Below are 24,983 nucleotides of genomic sequence, written 5' to 3' on the forward strand. Positions count from 1 at the left end.
TGATTACTGACAAACACATCCCCACACGGCTGCTCGGACCTAAACATTTACAGAACACTCATCGCAGACACGGGAAATGGAAAAACAGCTAATCCGCGCTCACTTCCCTGCCAAGCGCCCTGGTCCGAACACCTGGGTGGACGGACGCTGATGACTTTGGTTCAAAAGTCTGAGAAGAAGTGATAAATGACACTTTGAAAACGAAAGGGCTGAATACGGACGAGCGGGAGAAGAAAAGAGAATACAGGGAGAAAATGTTGAAAGACGGGAGGAGGCAATTCTTGAAGTTATCAACTTAGCGATGGAATCAGTGAAGGAGGGGTGAGTTCACTAGTGCGCACGGTGCTAACCAAAGAGCAGAGAGGACGCTTGTGATAAAAGGCTGTGACTCAGATCTTATGCTGCCAAGCAGATACGGTGTTCATATGAAAAGCACAGACAACAAATAAATAAGGGAAACTGACATGAGACAGATAAAGAAGGTTACTGACCATGGTGACAGTTAGGCAGCACTTGGCTAACATGCATTTAGAATTAGACAAATACACACGGGGAGGGTTTAAGAGCCATAAAATAGTAAACTGGTTCATAGTAGAATGATCACACGCACTGCGCACGTCAGTCACATTCTAACAAGCCCAGTGGTGTGAATCAGGACCAAAACTTGAAACATGTAACATAATCAGACAACGTGTAAACACCAATATATCATTCCTCCAAGACTTGAGAGGGCTGCTACTTTAGTTTGGTCGGTGCTTCTGTTGAACAGCAAAGTTTAGGGAATATGCTTTAAGCTTCTGAAAAATGAAATTGTCAAGATGACTCAGAATATTAAGTCTCATTTGATATCAGAGTTTGCCAAATGTGCGCTACAGTCTAACGTGTTTTGAAGGGAGCCGTTTCTTCCAGTCCCGTTTATTTTTAGCTTCGCAGAGAGGGTTATATTGGAAGAATAAAAAGCTAAACTAGGAAACCTCAGTTCCTGTCCCCTGATGTGGGTGGCACATCGCATGCAGCGTGTCTGATTCTTACTTTGTTCAGGTCTCTCTCCAACATTTAAAACGTGCAATATGCTGCTGAAGTCACATCTCTGGGTTATTTTGAGCCGGTGCAGAAGAAACATGGAAGTGTAGCTACAGTATCCACCTCCAGGTTCAAACAGTGGTCGTCTCTGAGAAACACTGCTAACGTGGGCAGTATTGAGGCGCGATGGCCCACACCAAAACACTAAGAAGTTGGCATTCAGGGCAGTCGCGCCACACACCTACAGGCAACAGGAGGTATATGTGTTATGTGTGTTTACTGAAATGTCTCGAAGTAAACACAACACACAGGCCAGTGTGAGAGGCGCACACATACTGTACAGTGGCGCTTATGCAGACCGCAGGGCTGCATGCTAACATCCATCACGCCGCATGAATTCCATCTGTTATAACACTTACAGATTCACCAGGATCTCTGTGTGCCGATTCATTGGAGCGCTGACCCATATATTGCGCGAGTGGGGGCAAAGGGCAAAAGATGCAAACAAGGAGTAAACTGATGGAGGGTTAGGAACCGGGGTCAGGGCAGAGACAGCGTGATGAGCGATCGTCTGATCCCTCTTGTGGCCGCGCGTGCGTGCGAAAACAAAACACAATAGTTGTCTTCTGCTGACGCTGGTTCCACACATACGCTGAAACAGAACAATACAAACAACATCAGCCAGGGTTCCTCCTGCACAAACATTCCCAGAGCTTTCGATCCAAAGCTCAGCTAAAAACACAACCCGCAGGGGTAAGGAGATAAGCCCCAACCATTACGGTCGAACCAATACAGCCCAACGCCTCGTTTTTAGGACGGTCTACAATTCTGTGAGTCTTCCATTCTGTTGTAATTTCCATTATTCCGTCACCCAATCCCTGATGTAGCTTCCTTCTATTGCTCAAGCAGAACTCGGCACCGGCCAAGTCTCAACCTCTTTTCACATGATAAAATAAAACCCCCAGGACCATCGTAGCTTTGAGAAATCACCTCTAATCTTTTAAGGAATAAAATGCCCTGAACTTATAACACAAATCAAATAATGTCTGTAGTAGTTTGTTTTTTGCTTTTTTTGTGTAGGGCTGAGATAGCGGTGAAAGAGAATGGAGGCAAATCTAGGCTGGATGAATATGGAATATTTCATATTCTTATATCATTTCACACCCTCTGTTCACATCACACATTATGCTACATAATCCTCTGCAGTGCATAAATTATCATGTTGGGGAGCTAAAATTCTGTTTCTGGCTGTTACATCAGTGGTGGATTCGAGATTAATTCCTCTCTCTCACCTGCAGGTATTTGAAATCTAAAGATGACAGCAAACCCAACAATCCTGCAGGACGCCACAGTGCGCACCACCAGCGTGCACCAGTGTTTGACTGGCCTCTGATAAATTACGCTTAATGTCTGGCCGTAAATCCTCAAACGTCCCTCACCTTTGCCTTTGTACAAAGTGAAAAAGTCTCCCTTCTTCATCCATTCCCCATCATGTCTGTCCTTCCTGAACAGATGGGAAACACATCGCTAATGTCTCCTCTTGTCTCTTTGTCTGTGATTTACTGCAGAGCTCAGCTGACAAACAAGGTCTAAACAAATCGTGGCAAAGAGGCAGCGTTTCTCCAAACACCGCCATCAATGGGGGATTTCCAATGCTGATTCAAGTGCTCATGAGTCTAAAGGATGTTGCTAATATTAATAAAAGCACATGTGTTTAAACATGCTTCCACGCTGTGTTAGCATTAGTAAAAAGGGTAATTTTTAGAGAAACTAGCTGTACTTTAACCAACACTGAGAAACTAGAAACCTGCCTCTGATGAGCCTCCGCAAAAGTGTTTCTAATGCAAATATAGGCTCAAATGCTGCAGAAAATATTTATGAAAATAACATTTCTGCAATGCGGGTAGGCTGGATTTTACACTGTTTAGTAAAAACAATGGTGCTAGTCAATCCGGTTTTATACTCTTGGACTTTTCTGTTTAGGTTGCAGGAGGTGAGCCAAACCAAAAGTGCTGTGTGCTGCTTTTTTTCGTTGTGTTATTAAACGATAAAATCGTCTGAAACCTCCAAAACTAAAGATCAAATTGGTTTTTACCACTATTTCTTGTAGTGGGAAAATGAAAGCTCAAAATAAAACTGAAATTTGGTTGGTTTCAGTTAGATGAAAGAGATATAAAAATGCTGACAATAGCTTACAAAAAGAAAGACAAATAATAAAAAAACTGCTGGACGCCAAAAACGTTATTCTGCTCACTCCAGCAGTTTCCAGACAGGATCTGGGTGCAGAATAATGAAGGAAGTCTGAATGTGTGATGCTCCCCACCAGATGTGAATTGAATGTGGCATTTGTTTAATAAACTCCTAATGGCAGCAACAAGCTGCAGATAATTAGTTAAAAGCCTACAGCAAATTCATCCCAAATTTGACCACCAGGACGAAAACACATGAATCAAACCGTACATTATTCACGACTTTACATGTGTGAACATGTAAAGGACCCCTCAGCCCGGTCCCCATCGACGGCGCCTCCCCGCAGCTATCTGATGTGATGATGAGACTCAAGGGCACAGAGCACAAAATCGTCACGACTCCGAAGATGAAAGGACACGGAGCAACAAATAAATCGCAACAGGAGACAACAACAGTAGGTTGGAGGATGGAGGAGCAGGAGAGTGGGAGGACGGGGTTATGGGGGGCACATGGCGGCCGTATGAGAAACCCTTCTCCTCCTCTCCTCCTCCTTCTCCCCCAGACCCCCTCCTGCTTATAATTAGCGGTTCGGCATCGTTGCCCTTTTTGGGTTTCTTTATTCCATTTCCCATTTCCAAGAAAACAACAGTCAGACAAACAGGCCCGCCCGTGTCTCCAATTGGACCATGTTTTAAAACAATAGAAGAAGAAAAGTGGGGCAAGTTAGTTCACTCCAGATGAAAGCTGGAGCGGGTAAACACAGGCATGATTGAGGTTCTCCCCACACACACTTTCAAAATCAAGCGCTCCTATTGGATGCAATTAGGCGGAGGGCTGGAACGGCTTAGCCTTGGCTGCATCTGGAGCGCAACAAGACAGAGAGGCAGGGGAAACTTTTTAACTGTGCGGACGTATTCAAATTCTCCCTTGTATGCCCACAAGTTTGAAATATTTCAGCAACAAGTATAGATGTCACGGGCAGTTTGCACAACATAAATCTTCCTGTGCGCTGCAAACATGTGGGCAATCCATCTCTATCTGTCATGTGATTGTCCTGAACACATTAAGTCTTTTGGCAAATGTATGAAGGCTTTTCTTTAAAGGAAACATTCCAAATCTATTTAGAGGTATATATTTCACATTGGCCATGGCTCCATTTTATAGGGCGGGATTATTTAGTCTTACTTATTTAGGCTGTCACGTGAAAACCATGGAGTTGTACGCGCAACACAACAGCTTTATACACATCGAAACAGCACCATATCATATCAATATATCAATTTGGAGACAAAGGGGTTGGAACGTTCCAGATGTCAATCGCATCCCGAGGCGAGTGGAGGGGTACGGTTGCCCAGAAAAAAAAAAAAAAAAAATCCGCAACAGATGAGTTTCATTGTGAGCTGATACCAAATGATTCCAAGAGCAACAAAAGCTAAGCTTGCCAAAATCAAAAGAAGCAAAACCTCGGCGCACTTTTTTCACCTGCGTCGCTCTTAAATGCGAATACCAGCGCGTGTCGAACGCTGAGTTCAAAACCAGATATAACTGCAAAAGGCTGTCACAGCCAATAAACATTAAAAGGGTTCGAGTCCGGCTGGACCGCAGTTTGCATGCTCCGGTTCCCCAAATCAACTGCAGAGATGCTGCTTGTGCTACAGGACACTTAACATTCAAATATCTGCGCAATACCACAGAAATCATAGAACCAACACAGCATATGAATCTGACCCTCCAGTTAGTCAACTGGGAATGGACAGCACACTGACCCAGTGACACAAATACATGAAAGAAACACCAGCTCAACTATTTGGATCCAGCTTGTTTGGTTACACATGGAGCGATGCCCCGGGGAATGATGGGTAATTAATGACAGGGCAAGGATGGCAGGAGTCTGTCTCTGATTGACCTGGTTTGACCCTAAATGCTTAGTTACCATGGCGATTGGTCAGTCTTGCTCCCTCTGGACAGCTGTGAGAATCCCTGGGGCAATAAGGTGGTCTGCATGGTGGGCATGAGTGAACGGGGAGGTGGGGGAGGAGGAGGAGGTGCAGAATGAGGGTTCAAATGGGTACAATTACACACAGCAGCAAAGAGAAGTTCTTGTCCTACCTTTGCTGCATGACCTGAGGGCACTGGGGCCTCCCCCGCCATACCTAGTTCATTGGTTCCCAAAACGCAGACCCACCTTGGCCAGTGGGGGGCACTACCATTCTGCTACATTGCATAACACAAAGGTCAACAGGAAACTGAGCGCACAAATCTGAATTGCGTGAGATTGCTGAGTCACAAGGACGGGCATTCACCAACAGCCCGTCAGGCCCGGAGATGCGACACATGATCCTCTGTAGTGCTGAAACATGCCAGTTCTGTCACTGCTACAAGCAGAAGCGCTTCTCCCTCCTCAACCTCTTACTGTTAATTGACTGATGACAATGTAATCCTCAAACTGGCTAAAAATCTGTAATCTAGTCCTAAGGCCTCGAACGAAGACGGCCAAAGAACCTGGAATGTTTCTGCATCTCCATTTCCGATCAAACCTACAGACACAAAGGCAAATGTCTTCTGGGCCGTGACCTCCTCCGGCATGTGCTCAGCAGGTAGTGGCAAATGAGCCGATAGTTAATCTGTCCTGAGGTGCAGCTTTTCTGGAAGGAGAACAGAGAGCCTGTTTGTGACGACAGGAAGTTGAGACACTGTTACAACAGATTAAAGGATACACATGCATGCATGGATGCATGCACACCTGGTTGCACTCACATCCTTGTAGGCACACCTGGTTATTGCTGCATATGCAGGTCCTTACAGTAACCTTATAATGAAGAGAGTTTCCAGTCAGAGAACTGTAGAGGTGTTAAGCTGTCTATTGGACAGCTTCAATGGGGGACACAGGGTCATTGTTTTGTCTTTACAACCCCCGTCATCTTCACACATGGTCAGCTACTTCAGAAACCGTCCCCAGTAACAATAAAACGGTGAATGCTGGGCATTGTGGGATTTCCCCCCCCCCAGTCTGCGGTGTCAAGCTGGACCACGCTCAAGTGAAGGCCGATGCAAGAGAGGCCAAGTCAGCAAGCCACACTGACCTGATTCACAAGGGACGGTGTTAATAGAAGCTCTGTGAGCTTCCCTCCACTACCCGACTCCCCCCCCCCAAAAAAAAAGAAAAAAAAAAAGGAAGATGACAATGCAACTTATTGCAAGAATCCCAAAAAACCAAGACGATCCTCGAGAACCATTGAGTGTTTCCGTCTGTCTTCTTTTCCTCTTTGGCCACCAAAAATGGAGTTTCTAAAAGACCCTCTTTTTTTTGGATCTTGCAGAACCACCAGAAATCTCTCAAACACAGAAGAAATGAAATCCAGAAATCCAAACCACATGAAAAATCTTCATGCCGTGGAAGGCTTTGACTGCAGTTAAACGGCTGCAGTAAACAGACCAGCGCAAATAATATTCCCAGATGTACGTATGCAGCAGATGCATTTCTGATCCGGTCCTCAACAAGCTCGAGAGTAAATGCTAATTTCTGAGGACCTTTAGACATGACCAGCATATTTAACCATACTACGCTCCTCTTACGCACTCAGAACATTCACAAGCCTAAATGAATCACACTTTAAATGTCATGTTTCAGGTCAGTGGGGTGACATACAGCTTCAGTAAAAACATGTAAAATGCAGCGCATGAAGGATGGTGTAGGTGGCGCCCGAACATGCCGGCCGGATGGCGGGAGCATTTCTGCAGAGGCGACGCAGAGAGTGTAGCAAGCCAAGCACCTATCGGTCGAGGGGTAATGATAACAGGAAATGAGATGAGTTGGTCCTGCCCTCTGGCTTACCAGCCCATCACCGATGTTAAAAAGGTCCCTCTCTATAAACAGGCCCCTCTCTCTGCCTATTAAACAGATAGTACATTAGGTCTGAGCAGTGCAGGAAAGTGTAAACACAGCCGTCTCAGCGTACTGTTGCACTGCTCGAGATGGGAGGCTATTCCTGGGTCTTCCTGGGAGTAAACGCCGCTGCGGCTCTCCCCCACTGTAATCCTCTCCAACTAAACACAGGAAGGAAGAGATAGGTAAATAACTAATCTTCTGATAGAGCCAACTGTTCTTCCACTTTCAGAGGGCTTGTTATGCCTCAAAACACAGTGGACTTACACGGAGCGCAGAGGCTCACAACCTATGTGCAGTATGTATATGTTACATGAGGCACATGTTTGGAGATCACATAACAGAGATTAAGTGCAAACACTGCATTTGCAACAGGAAGATCGGGATTTCTTAAAAAGTAGTCAGGAGTTGATTCCCAACCTCTGAGCAGATCTTTTTAGCTCCGGTCTTCAGGAAGCTTTTGGTGTCTAAATAAATGAGACCGCGATACTAAAATATGTGGATAGACGGGGAGACGGTCAGTCCGGGTCAGACCAGATGTGAGACTGTTAAACAGTAGGGAAGTTGAGGAGGTCAGTCGCTGGACATCTCAGGGCAGTGCCCCCGAGTCATTCACGCCCTTTTGTTACAATCTCCAGCAGCAGGGACACGGGAGATAGGTGGAGAAGAAGGAGAATGTCTGGGATGCGGGGGACAGCCTAAATACCCTGGGGAAAGGCCATTTACAAGCTTAAAGCTCCCATCTGTGGCATGCAGCTCAGATAAGATGAAAGTTATTTGGGACTATTCAACATTTTTCTCCTGCATTATCAGAAATGACACAATCCAGATGTTGCATGTAACTGTTGTTTAATGGGGATTGTGTCCCTTCTGATTGTCCTGGATACCAGGAAAGGGACACAAGTTGGACGGTGAGGTCACTTGACAAATGACAGACTTGCAGGTTTAAGCTTCTACAGGTCACCATACGTTCAGAAGAAGTCAAAGGATAAATGTGAAAGGTCAAGCACACGCTGACACTGTAATGGGGGGTGGTGTTAATGGAATACGTGGGTCACCAGGCTCCAACCGGGCCATATATTCGCTGATAAGAGCCCAGCAACGGAACAACAGCATGATGATTACTGAGGATTGTTGCCCAAAAGCTGAAAACATGAAAAACCAGCCCAGACAAGTCAATTAAAAAATACACAGGGACCATTAATGTTGCTTCTCCTGAGTATGTGAAGGGGTGAAAAACAAATGCTCCACATTTCCTTTAACCCGCAGCTGCTGATTAAGGACGAGGACCTAGTGTTTGTGTTCATAAGTCAATTTTCATTTAGACATATAGCCAATATTTCATACTAAAACCCAAACATACAGCAGAGGCAGAGATATGGGCTGCAGACGGCCGTTTCAAAGACTCATGGGGGAAGAGGACACAAATCCCGGCGCTGCTCTCTGTCTGAGCGCGACTAGTAATAACGCGGAGCATGAATGTTTGCAGAGGCATGCCCTGGTAATCCCAGTAGACTAAAGCAACAGGCTGGGGTGAGAGAGGTTAGCTTCTCTCTGCTGCGCTGCTGTCATCACTACCATGCTCACTGATGCGACAGGCTAATGTGGCTAATTAACATGAGCCACATTTGAAGACAACGTTAGCCTTTAATGCTGCAATTTAAAAATAAAAGCTGCAAATTCAGATCTCCGTGGGAGGGATGTGCAGGAGCGGCGTGCGTGTTTAGGCTGCCATTAAGGCTCTGGCCGGGTGTTTGATGGGAAGCTGGTGCGGAGGTGATGTTCTGGGAAGTGGAGACAGGCTGAGCCTGTTGAGTTCTGCCTCGTCTGAACCGGCCCCGTCCAGCACAAGCGTACACATTCTGTAACTGTGGGCTGGAGTTGAACCAAAACCTCTCAAACTGAGCCATTCAGACCGTAACCCAGAGACATACCAGACATCCAGGGCTTGAGCACGTTGGAAGATCTAAGTGCAGGTAGGGTGACAGCACCAGATATGGGGTCGCAGCAAAGAGGAAATTAATTCAGCTGCTTTTTAATACTTAAATCCAACCACTATGGCTATCTGACCACATCTCAGCTCAAATACTATTAACCACACAGCCACAAGACTCTCTCTGTTATACTGCATTAGAGTCAAGAAAGGGCAGACTTTTACACCCTGCAGCACATCTAAACATTACCTCACATGTATGACTGCATACTGTTGCTCAGGCAAAGTCTGGGTCCAAACGTCGATAAAAGTGTGTGTCTAAGTGTCGGGCACAGGAATGACGTGAACTCAATGGTCCTTTGCTGCTGCCCAGTCAAAGGCCTCAGCACATGGCCACAGCCGCCTGAATGAACTCGCAGTGTGCGCCCGCTCTGGGGAGGCCGGCTCAGTCTGGGTGCACCACACAGCAGCCCTCACACACTCAGGCAGAGCAAACAGACTTACCACCAGGCAGCACTGAAAGGCATTTCATCCCTCCATTTTGTTAAAGTAATTAACGTCTGACTGTCCGTGTTGAGCCAAAGGGGGGAAAAAACTTGCAAGGAAATTAAATAAACAGAGGGGGCACAGAGGACGCACAACTCATTTCCCTTAATACCTCAATAAAAGTGTGTTTTTAGGGCAGTTATGACTACGGACACCAAAACACCACATCCTGCCTGAGGCTGGAAGACTTGTTAGAGTTTGATTCTTAAAGAGTGTTACGTCATTTTGATCCTGCAACAACATTAACGACAGTCTGCATCACTCGCTCACGTCTGCGGCCACCTAAACATCTGGCAGACTCAAAGCAAAGCAAAACTACAAAAGAGGAGGACGTTCATCGTTTAATGAGCCAGGTACAAGCATGGAGCAGAACAAATGAAGCCATAAAGCGAACAGATACTGGAATGATAAGCCCTAAAGTCTCCTTCCTACATTTAATAAAGCAACGGTGGCCCCAGCTGAGGACCAAGGTTTATGAGGTTGTTTTCGATTTTTATTCTAGCATGAGACACTGCTGCAGGGTTGTTTTAGTTTTCCGTGATTTACTTTAATAACTTCCTAAGTACTCTCCTGTCTTACTGCTTGCTTTATAGATACAGAAATATGAAGTGAAAACAGTAAGGAGTCAGAACGGCACTGATATGAGCGAGCTGATGGGTCTGAGTAATGGCCTAAAACAGTGATGATGAAGTTGTTCTTCAGTCTAGGCACCTCTTTATTAAAGTCAAATACTGTCTACTGTATATATGCTTCATATACATCGTACATACATGCGCATCTTCCTCCTCTGCTCTGGAAAGCCTCCTTAGAAATGTAATGGAAATGTAGTATTTCTACAGTATTTACTGCATCAAAATATTTTCTCGTTAATAAAGGAGTTAAACTTTCTGATCCCCGGCCAACATTTAGAAAAGCAAACAACCCTCTTACCTGCTGAGTGTCAGTAACAAATGATTTCCATGGAGGCAGAGATATATCAGAATAACGACCACAATGAATGCAGGGTTTTCTGCGTAGCACCAAAGAAACGTAGCCAAAGCTACACCCAAAAGCCTTCATACAATCCTGCCATTTTAGGTGCGTTTTCTAAAGTTAATGCCATTCGGTTTCCAGACCTGGAGGGAAATGAATCATTAACATGGGATGGCAGACCCTGTGCAACCTCATTAGCTTTGCTTTTGTTTAGCTGATGAGACCAGCTTGAATTTGAATTCAACGAGCTAAGTGGTGGTAAATTGGGTTTGTGGGCATTTTGAGCACGTTCCAAGCAGAAGAGCCACCAGATTGTTGTTATGTCTCAGCACCTTTCATGTGAGTATGTGTAGGTTGAGTACAGACCTGGAGCAGCAGCCTCTCAAATGCCAGGCAGGCATCCCAGCGGGGCATGATGGGGTGGCGAAGCGTCTGGGCTGTGGCCAGGCCGAGCTGGAGCACCCCGCAGTGACTCTCCAGCATCCCCGGTCGGCTCCGGAACAGCTGCACGTAGGAGCGCAGCTGTTCAGGGGTCACCCGGCCTGAGAAGAGGAAAAAACAAAGTCACATATTTTGTCATCTGGGGGGGGGCGACAAACTTGGCAGCCATAAAAAAAACATCAGTTGATATTAAAGTTTCATCAGAGGTTCCATCATAGACTGCAGTAATTTGTGAAAAAGGACAAATAAAATAAGGTTTGCACGAGTGTGTATGTGACAGTGAGGATGCAACAATTTAGGATTTTCATTATTTGGTCTGTTTATGATGCTGCAAGAGCTCATTGCTCTAGAAAACTAGAGTACTTTTATCATTACAGCCAACTGTAAACGGTTAAATTTGACCAACCTTTATTAGCACTTCTCAGCAAAACTACAATAAAAGCAGTTCTTGGAGCAGGTTTTCACCTTTGAGCTTTAGCACACCAGTGGACAGAGGAAACAGAAATAGTTTGGGGAAATTCAGCAGTTTTCTATGATTTATTATTCCAAACCCCTTGCGGCTGCGCTTCTTGCAAAGATTCCTGTAGAAGAGCAGCATGCAGGGTGTCAGGGCACAGACAGGGGGTGTGCAGCGTGGCCTTGAGGTACGAGAGGCTGGGATTGAGAGGGGGCACACATTAACTCCCCATTAAGCCTACTTCTTCATGTTGATGCTCAGAACCAGCACCAGATGTGGGAGTATTTCCTGTGTGACTACTCGGCCAGTGTTTTCTTTAGCGGGGGCCAAACACACGACTAGAAGAGAAACAGAAAGGCCGAATGCAAACCTGGAGCCCAATGCTAAAAAATACTGGATGCAGATATAGGAAAATAGGTGGTGAAGTAATATAGAAACTACAGTTTTCTGACCTTGATCTATTCACTGGGGGAATAAATTCAAGGATAAATGGAGCAAATATCCAAGGTGGCTTAAAACCAGCTGAGAAGTGACCCTGACAGTGAATCGGATTCTTTTAAACCTGCCTCTTAGGAAGCAAAGTCCACAAAAAAAGAATATCGTTCACCACAGACATTTTCTAAAATATTGAAAAGCTGCATTGTGAAGGTGTCCAGCTATAAAACCCCCGGCACTCAAAGCAAAGCCAAGTGCAAACTTTCCCAAGAATGGGCAAAAAGACACAGCAAAAAAAATAAAAAGAAATAAAATGGGTTTTTCTACCTCAGTTGGATCATATGAGAGTGAGTGAGAACAAGGAGGGGACGCAGAACAAGTTCTTGGCACACTAAATCCATAGAAAGGTCTGCTCTGCATTACACTATCAATCCAACAGCACTGGCTGAACCTTAACTGTTATCTGTGCTGCTTAACTTCGCTTAAACAGCCCTGTGACTCCTCAAGCATCTTGTTCCCAGATGCAAAAGGACACTGAGGGAGATGGGCCGTTGCAACGCTGGGCTTTGGCATAAACCAGATATTTCTAGAAACCTTAGTAACGGATCGATTCTCTTTGCAGGGCTGTCGTTAAGCGTGTCTGCTGTGCTCCTCGGGACCCTTACCTCCCTTCATTGTCTACACTGAATGCAGGGGATTCAATAAATTGAATCAAATTTTCTTTCCAGTGCTACAATGAGGTTTTACATGGTACCTGGTTCCCCCTGAAGAGCCAATTGTGCCTCAGCCACGATCAAAGAAGCAGAACAATTCTTCAAAAAAAAGCACAGGGACCAGCAGAGATTTAGCCCTTTCAATAGATGATTTTTAGGTGTGCAGGGTTCTTCAGAAGTGTGACGTCAGCCTCAGCAGCTGGACGGTCTCATAAGAAATTCAGCCGAGACAAGGGACACAGGAAGGCCGCAGGATTTTATTTATGCAGTCCAAGAGGAGAAAAAGCCTCTTGTCTTTTATTTGTGGATGCACTTTGGGGCCCCTCTCAGGATTCCAGGCTCTGGGATAACAGCACATTTCATTTCCTGGTGAGGTTAAATCTCACTGAAATTTGACTTTGAATGTCAAAAGTAATCACCAAGTCATTACCTTCCACCCGTACACATTTTTAAGTTATTTGTTAAGTAAATTCACGCAAAAGCGTTTAAAACAGATGGAAAATGATGGAATCTGACTACGTAACTCCTGCTAAAGGAAAACATCAGCACACACACAAAATCTTCCCACCGAAAGTTGAGGCGTAACACCGAGAACTGGATTCTTTCTCTTATTTTCTCTCCTCGCTCTCTGGATGATCTTTTCCTCTGGAGATGAAAAGACACCAAGCGGTGTGTACGTGAGACTGCTGGGCCTTGAAGAGCCCGATCCGCTATTTTCTCTACTCATCAGCACGAACCTACCACAGCGAGAATTTGTTGGGGTGCAAGCGGAAAAATACTCTCTCCCGGTGAGCGAGTGGGATCTGGGAGCGAACATGCGTATTATTTCTAAGCGTTTGGTGTTACAAGGTTTTGCTCGGGCTCACATGAGCGGAGCGCAGTGGGGTGAGAAACGCTGCTGGGGGTGCTGGTGGGCAGAATGGGAACTTTGTGGGGGTGTGCTGGGAGCTCAAGGGGCTTCATAGAATCTGGTCATCTGCCAGTTGGGTATAAAGGTTCAGTGTGTGAGGGGTCTGAGACTGAGCCCTTCTCACCATCGTTTCTCTCATTCCCTGTCAGAAAATACACAAATCAACAGAACCCTCGGCGCTGTGGCCTCTTCCTGCTCTCTCACGTTTACGTTCTCTTTGTCTCCATGGTTCTGCAGTGCAGCCTGAACTCTCAGTGGCATGTTTAGAAAACCAAATCATGTCACGGCGATCCAGAATTAGGACTGCTGTTTAGCACCGATGTGTGAAAGGAAACCATGTGTGAGCAGATGCTGTGGTGTGTGTGTGTCCCCAAGTGTTTGCGTGACCTCCAACATATTACAACCTTGTTGTTAAGAGAGAGAAAACTGTCTTTACCTCGCAGATTATAGGAGCTAAGGGACAACATGGCTCCGCCCATGTCTCCAACCTTTTTCATATGTGTAAAAGCTGTGCAAGAATGCGTGTGTGTGTGTGTGGGTGGTAGTTGCATGCATTAACCATGCGGGTGAAGCAAAGGGTTAAAGGCAAACACAGTGTGTTTTAGAGCATGTACTGACTTTATTTGTGCATGCCTACACATATTTTTATCCTTCATGGCCCCCCGATTTCGCTTTATTAGCAGACAAAGGCTTTCTGCGTGCGTGTTTTGCGTCTGTGCATGTGTGTGTGTGTATTTATGTGTGTCACACAGCCAACATGTGGTTCAGATTTCCTCTGTGGACACAGGGGCAAACACATGGCAAAGGAAAAATAACGGCCGATAGGAGGCGCTATGGTTCCGTTGTGAAATGCTGCAGCCCTTTGCTTCACCGAGGCTGTTTAAATCTACTGGGGAAAATTTCCTTGTGTATTTTTGGTAAATCTGTGGGGGTTTTTGTTGCTTTTTTTGTGTATTAAAAAAGACACGTGTCATCAGTTCCCTGCCGTTTCTTACCAAGGCCCATCTTGATTGGCAGCTTCTCCTTGCTGGCTGCCTCCACGAGATGCCGGCGTACCTCCATCACCCCCTCTTTATGTTTACTGGTCAGCATGGTCTCCCAGAGGGCCTGTGCCGCCGGTGACCTGGTAGGTATAACAATCACGCACATCATTTTGTTAGCTGGGAGAGTCAAATAAACAGGAGGTTATGTAGCCATTTTTCAGCGACGTGCCACCGAGCCTGCTGAGAGGGTAAACGCGGAACGGCGACACGGACGTGATTGAGCGCTCGTCGCAGCGACAGAGGGCCTGCTGGCCAGGGAGCGGTGACTCCCCCGTGAGACCACTCAGGAAAAGGCTGAAGTTTAGAGAAAGAATCATCAGGAATGTTCCAAGTCCACCTCCAGCTGCTGGGTGCAATCATTATATCAGTTAAAAACAGCCTGCAGATAACGTATCTGCCCACGTGTTTCATTAGCGTCAGCGTTGTGAAACATTGATCCACATCTCTAATGTGAGGCTGAGGACAAGGCATGTGTGCAAGACTGTTAGCATCTGCTCTATTACGGTAAAGAGCTTCAAGTATTTCCATTAAAGATATAAAAGAGCACCACTGGGAAGGTTTTTACCTTCTAGAATGGCTTTTTGTGCATACATATAAGCATGTTTTTGATTTCTCCCTCCACTGTTCTCCTCTCAGATGGCTCTGTTAAATAGGCACAGGCGTTTTGTTGGCTGGATGAAAGGGGACGAGCGGCAAACATCTCTGTTTGTGTGTTTGACAGTTGGACTGACATGAGTGGACTTGATCCGTCCCTGCACTCGCAGGGCTGAGCCCAAAACCCGGGAAAGACAAAGAGAAAAGAAAAGTGGCTGAACATGAAGAGAAAAGGGGGGGGGGGAATCCTGGATGAACCCGCTCTGTTTTTCTTTTCTTTCTCATTTTAAAAAAAACACCTTTTTTTGGTCTCTCGCCTTCTCTCTTTCTAACTGCTGCCATGTGCTTAATATCATATGTAATCTGTTCCAGACCCCGACTGACGCTGCGGCGGCCGCCATCTTCACCCTACAGCCAAACACAAAGACTGGCAAAGACTCGACTCAGGGCAAATGACACAGAAAACCACAAAAAAACCTGACACAGCAGAAGACAAAGAGTAATTCTTCTGTATTTGCGAGTGTGCTTCCCTGGGATTTCAGCTTGTGTTTATTGGTGAAGTAGAGTCATGATATGTTATTTTTCTGGAAAGAATCATTAAGTGTACTGTTACAAAATTTATGAAGTCCCACATATTTGTCATGGTTGAAATACCAACGGCGTGACCGAGCCTAATGTCAACCGCTGTGTGTGTTCACGCATGTGTTTATGTTTGCGTCCATCTGTATTCCTGGAAGACGGGATCGTTTCGATAAAGTGTCCATGAAATATGGTTCTAATTTGGCCTCCTGCCCACCTCCGCCAGTCACACCCCTTCCCCCCGCTGGCCCACTCCCCCAGTGCTTTCCTAGGGCCATTTTGTCAGACGGAGAAGGACATGGGGGGTTCAAGGGGTGGGGGTTTGTGTTGGCAGGGTGTGAGACAGGCTCCATAACCAGCAGAGAACCATGTTGAGTAACTGCTTTACTATGGGGGTTCAGAGTGGGGAGGGGGGCTAAGCCCTCTGAAAAGTTTAACTACAGAGTGGCTCTGTCTGTGCAACATGATGTTCCAACTATGGACTAAAGGGGGCGCTGTTGCACTGATTAGTCCCTAGTGGTCTCCATATTTTGTGAAATGTGTTATGTATTATAATGTAAATACACTACAGAAACATGTGTGTAACTCACTGAAAAACATGGTGTGATTAAAAATGATGCAAAAGATCTTGCACAAGACTTGTGAACGAGGAGGGTTGAGGAGGGGGATAGTGTTCCTGGAAGAGTGTGATGCAGCACTGAAGAATGACCTTAACTGCTCTGACTCAGGGTTCCGGTAATTTATTCCCCGACCTGTGACCCTCGCAGATGCGTGTATGAGTGCTCAGCCACATCAGTGATTATTTCATTATTCTGCCTGTTGGAAACGAAGAAATCGACCCTACAAAAGTAAGTTTATTTCCTGAGTCAGAGCCGAGTCATGCCACATTTGAATAGCCAATTAAATGTTTTAAGGACACAAGAGGGGTTCGCGAACACATTTGTCTGACTTCCCTCTAGTCTAGCAGGATGAACAGGATCCTTTCCAGAGAAATAGGAGTTAGGAACTTCTGCAAAACACTAGTTAGAAGATTTTATCTTTTTGTTTTGACGCGATCAAACTACACTTTGCCTCTGGTTAGAGCAATCTGTGGCAGTGGGCCTCAATTACAGTCCGTCAAACACTTTCACTCATGATGAAGGAGCAGGAAGTGTCAATCAATGGAAGACCAATTAAAATGCCGTTTAATTTTGACTCCGAATCCCCTTAAGAACAATATCTTGTTTTTGAAGAAAGATCCGCGTGTTCGTTACTTAATAAATTTTATGTTCACTTCTTCTGTGAGATGAGCCATGAAGTGTATTTCACACGGGGATCTACTCCCAAGTCCAGATGATTCAGACAATCTGAGCGTGTTCCAACGTGTAACAAATCTACTCTGTACAAATTGTGCAAGGTCGGGCCGATTCTTAGGCGAATTAATTAATGGAATGTTTTCTTTCATGGGGCAAAATGTTCTGTTGGCTTCCTGTAAACAGTTTCATGTACATGATTGGGAGAGAAGGAGAGAACGCTGGACTGAGAAGATTTGTGGATTTATGAGGGAAAAACAAGGGAGGGAAACTCGGCATGAGAAGGGAAGAAAGTTCTACACAACAATTAGATTCACTCAAATGGACCTACGAGAAGTTTAATCAATGACTCCACACACACATCTCATCAGACATTGTCTGTAAACCAGACTTACAAAAAGAGTCAGACAAGCACAGCACCCACATGCCTGAAAGTCCCCAAAAGGCCGTGCTATAACTTTCAAATTTGTTTGATTATCCTTGGCCCCTTCTTGGCCCCATAATAAAATCCAGCTGCATCAAGCAAACAGACAGAAGGATAAAAAGTGAAAATCCTGTCAAAGCATTGAAATTCAAATGCTTCTGTTTGTTACTGGCTCCGCCATGTTGGATGTGCAACAAAAAGAAGAATGATGTTTCAGCTACATGCTACAAGAATTCAGATGTTGCACCAAAATCAATATTCAGTTAACATTTGTGCTCAAAAGCTGCGATCCCTAAAACATAATCAATACAAGGTTAAGTGTAAACTCATTCAAACCCCTAAGCAGACAGCTTTCGCAAGCCTATGAATCATGGTCATTTAAAAGGCCTCACAACAAGTATAGCACCGTAAAACAATCAACACACTAGAAGGAACTGCCAGGGATTGAATGTGGCGGGATTTCAGAGATGTTCTTTATTCTTGGTGGTGTAAAAACAGGGTGAGCTGTGGTTAGATGTCTGTCATGTGTCTGTCTCCACATTCCACTATCTATGCTTTTATTCTGTTACTTTTCCCATGCAGCCAGCACTCAAATAACCATGCACGGCTTTTCTTTCCAGCTCATATTTCCCAAATGGGAACAGAGCTGGGTATTTTCCCTCCCTCCTGGTGGTACACTTGCAGGAGCTGCGGCAGATTTAAGGAGATGGCAGCCTTGCTGTGTTTTCTCGGGGCAGGGTGCGGTCCGTTACCCTATCTGGCACTCGGTCAGCAGCTCCTGAGACAGGCCCAAGAGCACCTTGGCCACCCGCACTCAGTTTTGCCCACATGTGCACACTCCCACCGCATGATCAAGGTCGGAGGCGGCCGGTTGACAAGGGTACAGGGTTCAGGCCCTGGCTGGAAGAAAATTGGTGCCCTCTGCCAGTGTGGTTCTTACAATATGTCCTACTCAGGATCACAAGGTCTAAGCAGTCAAGCACAGCAGCTTTCTGGAAGCTAGCTGACCACAAACACGCACTCAGGCGCAGAAAGGACCCGCCTGCTATGCTTTACTACAGCAAACTCTGCATCCTGATGCGACATAAAACTGAACAGGGATCCCAAAATACAGGAATAGAGAAACAAAAACAGCACCGGCAGTATGTGTGTGTGTGTGTGTGGGTGTATACTTTCACCCTGGCATGACTACTGGAACCACAGAGTAAAAGTGATGTTGCAGGATCAGGAAAATTCACACAGAGTTATGAGAGACAATACTGCGGTAATTGCACAGCAAGAGCGGGGCCTAGAATCAACAACCACCCACAGAATGTTTAAGACACTAATATACTTGTATAATAATATCCTGCATTTACAGAGGGAAACGCACTACAAAAGGCAAAATGATGCCAACACCAATTATTTGAAAGGCTTGAGGTGGTCAACTTAGCAGGACCAATGTAAACACATTGGTCCCAGTTAAAAATAGCCCAATGCATCAAGGTGTATAAACATACAGATGCAGGAAACTTATATAGACTATCAAACCGCAGAGCCAGAGGGGTCCAACAATGTTCTCTTTTCCCGTCAAGAACATGTGCTTTACTATCGGGGAGAAGGGATGTTTAAGAGCGGCCTACATCTAAAAATATCCATTTTCAGAGCCCATCTTAAACATTTAGTGTTTTCAACAATCTCTGCTTGTGATAAGCATACACTTTACGGCAGTTAAGCTAAGCAAAAACCTCTGTATTTCTTTCTTGTCATGCCCAGGCAGCACTTCAATCACCAAAACATCTGTGATAAGGCTCAACAGGGCCATCTGCTCTGGAGACTGCACAGGCAATAACCCTCCTGCTGATCCTGCTGGTTGTGATCAGGCACATCCCCCACAGCACTGCACAATACTGTCTGCCACGCTCCTCTCTCTGCCTCGTTGTGTCCATGGCCTGTAGGAACTGATCAGGGTTGGCCGTCTGAACAACTGAGCTGAAGGTGTGTGCCAGGCCACAAACACCTTCTGCTGAGTTGCTGATCCAGCCTTTGCAGTTTCCCATGATTATCCTGGTACATGCTTTTCTGGACACATCAGGCTGGCGTTCACCCCGGACATGAGCCATGAATTTGAGGGTGGGTGCAAGCTGCCCCTGCTGTGCTCAAGCTATCTGCTAAAGTGCACACGATGACTGTCACGAGGTCTAAGAGTGATTCCATTACAGCAGAAGCTCCGACCCATATCACAACAGTCCCCACTCGGTGTTTGTGCAAGTCCGTTCTTCGACGTGTCCAGACGCACTGCATGACCGCGCCAACCAAAGACTTTTCTTCCTGCAGCCACATGAAAGGCTCCAGTAGGAGTGGAACACATGATGTAGGAGTAATCCCTGCCATGCACAACAGCCCCACCGCAGGTACCCAACACGTGCCTCCGTTCAGCCAAGTTGGGAGGCAAGCTTCACTGAGTAGCTGGCAACAAATGCTGGTCATGTGCAACAGGGAGCAGGCGTCAGCCGTGGGCTGGGGACATGGTCTCTTGCACATGTGTATTTGACCAAATCAGAAAGGTGTATAAATGTAAACTGTGTAATATAAAGCCATTCTTAAAATGAACATGAACTCCAAGAACTCAGTCGAGACAGCTTATATAATTCATGGAGGGGTGAACATCAAGATGATGAATTCATTTTGAAAAGGGAAAAAATCAGAACATGAACACATATCATATATTTAACTTAGACAAGATTAACAGGTTAAAACCAATAATAGTCTCATTTAGATTGATCATTTCAACTATAAGAAGTATGAATGTTTTTGTGAGCTATTATTTACAGTACAACTAAAAATAAAGCAACTAACGTTTGAGTGGTACTTAGAATAATGATAATATTTAAAGAGATACTTACTGGGTCTGTGCGAGACAGCCAGGGGCCAGGATGTTGGTGGAGTGAGGGGTTCGCTGCAGACTGGTGAGCTCCAGCATGTCCACCTGGATGTCTGTCACATGACCCGGTAAAGGTTCGAGGACTGTTAAAATTTTCTCCACCAGGTTGTCGCCATGGTGACCTACAGCACCTGGGATGTTCAAAAAATGGAAAATGGTAAAAACAAGAATGTAGGAGCAGCTGCCATTGAAAGGGTTTCATAGCTGAGCACATTTACGGGCCTATTTACTCCAGATTACTATAGTTCCAAGGATGAGTACTGAATGTGATAATAGGTTCATGGTCAGGGATGCTCCAGTGTAGCTCTGGCACAGATCTCTATCAGCCAATACACACTCTGGACCTCCTATTAGTGTTGTAATAACCTGCGTGTTTTAGTGCATCTGAATGAATTATCCTTTCATTTTGTTGCCTTGTGAAGAAAAAAAGGGAAAGTTTGTACAGCAGCATTAGTGCACAATTTCAAAACTATCTCAGATGACGAGCATCATTAAATACAATGTCACATATAAAGATTTGCCTGTTTTTATGGCCGCCAATTCATTTAATGATGCCACTTGGTTTGTATTGATAATGGAACAATACATCCCTCATTATGACTGCAGAACAATTCCAGTTAAGAAATCAAATAATACTCCCCCAAAATCATGAAGACAAAGCAATAAAACCAAAAGGTTTTGATAATCCATAAATGCATTGCCTTCACGTATGTGGGCTTCATTACTTAAGAGGAGCAAGATCCACTGTTTATTATTAAATCGATGATTTGCATTGCCCAGCCTAATACATGTGGTGCGTGATATCAAAAGATCTGCAAGTCAACCTGTAAGATCCATTGTTCGATCCACAAAAATGATCGATGCTTTGTTAGGTGCAGTCTTTCTACGGTTTTTAGCTTGAGGGTGACCGGCCAGCTCTCCTGCAATGATGCGACTCATGGGACCCACAGCAAAACTCTCCTCCCTGGTGCCTGTAGCTTCAAACATTGCGTTGAGAACTGCAGCCAAAGATTTGATTTCGAGCTGCAATTCGACAGGGAGACTGTTCATGTCCATGTCAACAAGGCTCCCGAACCTTTTCTTCTCTGGACGTTTTGTGTTTATTGCCTCCAGGTCAGGGAACAGTAAGGGAAACAGGTGCGCAAACGCCGGTGTCAGGAGGAGCTGCTGGGACACAGGGGCAAAGACTGCGGGTACATGCATGACTTCAGCGGTGTAGTTCATGTTTCCCATCCACTCGCAAAGCTTCTCCTCGAACTGCTCAAACACGGGGTTCCCTTCCATTTCTGTCGTCACATTGTTGGCAACCAGGTGCACCGAGTGTGCGACCGTGGTGATGACGACGCAATACTGGAAGTGGCTGAGCGATATGATGTCTTTAATGACGTCGATAGTTCTGCCCTTCAACAACGTGCTCACCACAAACACAGCTTTCGGTTCGTTCTCGGCGCAGGCTTCAAAACTTGAAAACTCTTTTAGGTTCCTGGCTCCGGCTTCCAGTAAGAGTGCAGCACCTCCGCTCCAATGGAGAGCCTCTGCACACCTGCTGTCCATGAAAACAACAGCTTTCTTCACCTTCGACAGCACCTTCTCCCACATTTGGTGAGGAAAGCGTAGAAAATCCTCGGTCATAGGCATTCTTCTGATTGACACCCTTAAATGAATGTATGGAAATTAAACACGCATGAGAAGCGTCAGTTGAAGCAGCTTCAGAAGCAAAACAAACACGCGAGTCTCTCAATGGTGACGTGGCAACGGCGCATAATAATGACGTCAAAGAGACCCACTCGCCGCCACTCCGTCGAGTTACAGCGGAGGTTTTTTATTTCATGTTTGACAGAAGTGGATCTTATATATACAAAAAATAATAATAGAATTATGAACTATGCGAAAAACGTGTGATTTTTTACTAATGACAAGCATTTTTAATTTGCTTTTAGCGAACAGATAAAGCTCCGTTCCTTGACAAAATAATCCAATTTCTTCCCTTTTCTTATATGTATCAACTAAAGGTCTGAGAAAAAAGTCCCTGTTTTCTTATTTACTAAAGTTGTCTTTGTAGTTTTATTCTTTTTTTTCTTCCTATTGTTCTGCTATTTCAAATGGTAAACTGTGAACTTGAGCTTTTTAAAAATTATTAATAAATTTAAGATGTTCTCCTTACATCTGTCTCTCCTGATTGCACTGTATGGGGAATTGTCAGTTCAGGGAGTTCTTTTACAAGTAACACAGTTTTGTATTTGTATATTATTTATTTATTACAACTAGAGCTGTAATAATTGAGTAGACCTAAGCTGCACCCTCATTTGGTTCTCAGTAGAAATGACGTCTATCTCACCTCTCAAGCAAGCTGTTGGGACATCGAGCATGAATTCATATCTTTATGTTTTGATGTAATTTAACAATTAATGAAGATGTGTAATTATGCATCAATCATATCACTGCATTCATGCAGCTAGAGGGTGGCACTCTCTCCACTAGCCATCTTCAGTCGTCTCTGTTCAACAGTCAAATATGATATAAAAGTGCATCTGCAGCCCACATCAGTTGGAATATACCCCCAGTGCTTTTTCAATTATGTATATATTTTAGGGTCTTCCGGGTGGCTGTGAATCATACAGAGTGGGTGCTCCAACAATTTGAAGGGTATAATTCGATCCTCTGCGGTCCATATGTCAAACTCTCCAGGAGCCATCCAAACCCAAATGTCTCCATATTGTACCCATTCCTCTGGTGCTGAACAGGTGGCAGCTTGTGATGTGGAGTCTTCCACCACGTGTAAATGGAAGTGTGAATATGTGAATGCAAATTGGTCAAAGGTGCTGAGGAATCAAATTTATAAATACATTACATATCAGGGACATTATGTTAATATTCAAATATGAATGCAAATGAACAGCTGTGGGGGGCTGCTAATCATATTAGAAGTTGATAAGTTCGTAAACACCAAATTGTTTTCTGTTATATCTGCAGACTACTTTGGTTTTGATGTCATTAGCGGGCAAATAAACAGTTTTGATTAATCCAAGGCAAAAACTGAATGGATTCTTCATGATAGGAGAATATTCAAAAGCTGACTAAAAGTAAGTTTTTATTCCACACACCTCCAGGAGGGGCACACTTTACACAGGAAAAGCATCAGTCAAGAGACCTGAAGCAGCTTACAGAGCAGTTGGAATGCCTTGGCTTCGCTGTAAACCCTGCCCTCAACCTTGAGATGTTGGCAGCTGAGCTTTTTTTTATTTCAATTTTTTTTTCATTTTATTTTCTGGTGACACATCAACTATCAGGCTGGTGCCATCTGTTCCGATGATGTGCTCAGCATATAAGGGCTGCACTGGCTAAGGATCTGAAAAACACTGAGATCAACACAGACTAATGTTCATCTGTTATGTGTGATGAAATGAGAAATCCTGAGGGTAGAATGCACACATATGCCAAATTCTGGAAATCACTGGTATAGCGTAGAATAATTACAATATTGCCTTCAATTTATCCACGCTTCTTTGGTCATTTTACTGCAGTAGTATGTACAATGCCTAATGTATATACAAGGTATCACTATATAAGATGGTCAGCAGGATGTACACTTACCCTATAGCCAAATAACTGATGCAGTTTGTTTTTAGGGTCTTTGCGTCCTGTCTGTTCAGATGAGTGTAGAGCATAAAAATTCTCTGGGGACAGGTCTGTTAGAACTGCCTCACAGCTCCACACCCTCATTGGCTGCAGATGCTTGCCATTTTAGTAAATTAGTAAATAGCGTCCACATCCCAGCATGCATTTGGCCTTGTATTTATAGATGCTGGGTGCTGAGAGCACTTACTCTCACGTAACATCTCTCCTTGGCATTTTGCATGCTGAGTAAGATGCCCAGTGGGACTGGCCACTTCATTAAAGATCTGTGCTGCACTGTGTGGAAGATCAGAACACATGTTGTTGTTTAAGGGAGACACATGTTCACGCTCTCATGTGGTAGCTGATGTGTCTGGACGTCTTTGTTGATCTCTCTGTGATCTTCTCCGCTGATGTTGAAAGATTTTCCTGAGATTCACCCAAATTAAGCCCATTTTCTTTGATTTCTACGTTTGCCCGTGTTTATTGTCAAGGACAGTCGAAAAAAGGTCAATTTTTTAATTCTGAACTGAAAATCCATTAAGATGCTTCCAGCCTTTCCCTTCCAGGCTGCCATTAAATGTACTTTTTAATCCCCTCTTTCCTGCATGTTTAGCCCAACTGTTGACAAAGTCTTAATGACAGAAATGGGTTAGTGGTCCGTGTGTGCATTTGACGGTGATCGGTGTTGAGTGTGTGGCAGGGCTGATAGGCCTGCAGAGCACTATTTTGTGAAGAATGAGATATGACCCACATAAGAAGGTTTAATACCTTAATGGACCCATGGTAGGTTAAAGTAGGGGTATGGGGAGTGGGATTAGGACAAAGTAAGGCTCTGCTAAACAAAGATGTTCTGCAGTGTAGCCAGATGCAGGCATTGTGAAGCTTGTATTTTATGGCACTTTAAAGTTTAAAATCTACTTTAACTCTCATTTAATGTACTGTATATCCTGGGCAGGACAATCTGACTTAGGTAATGTGCTCAGCAATGTCGTCATACAGCAAAA

At 44.8% G+C, this 24,983-nt stretch overlaps 1 protein-coding gene and 1 long non-coding RNA gene across 3 annotated transcripts in view; one reads left to right on the top strand and one right to left on the bottom strand.

The window, feature by feature from the left end:
* The window catches only part of scfd2 (sec1 family domain containing 2), a 59,362-nt gene extending 37,239 nt beyond the window's left edge, over positions 1–22,123 (bottom strand). Inside the window, exons 1-4 of one of the 2 annotated variants that reach the window (XM_029828013.1) lie at positions 21,186–22,123; positions 20,324–20,492; positions 14,502–14,629; positions 10,917–11,092 (exon numbers count right to left, since the gene is read on the bottom strand). In XM_029828013.1, the coding sequence (XP_029683873.1) occupies positions 10,917–11,092; positions 14,502–14,629; positions 20,324–20,492; positions 21,186–21,999 (1,287 nt within the window). In that variant the 5' untranslated portion in view covers positions 22,000–22,123. The remainder of the gene's footprint in view (positions 1–10,916; positions 11,093–14,501; positions 14,630–20,323; positions 20,493–21,185) is intronic. The other variant, XM_003973930.3, reaches the window with a different exon arrangement.
* On the top strand, positions 73–2,732 carry LOC115247193 (uncharacterized). Its single transcript, XR_003886249.1, has 3 exons — positions 73–321; positions 2,322–2,479; positions 2,592–2,732. It is a non-coding gene; the product is annotated as an uncharacterized lncRNA (long non-coding RNA).
* Positions 22,124–24,983: the final 2,860 nt, after the last annotated feature.

This window comes from Takifugu rubripes, chromosome 20 (genome assembly GCF_901000725.2).
Source record: "Takifugu rubripes chromosome 20, fTakRub1.2, whole genome shotgun sequence".
In the NCBI taxonomy this organism is placed as follows: Eukaryota; Metazoa; Chordata; class Actinopteri; order Tetraodontiformes; family Tetraodontidae; genus Takifugu; species Takifugu rubripes.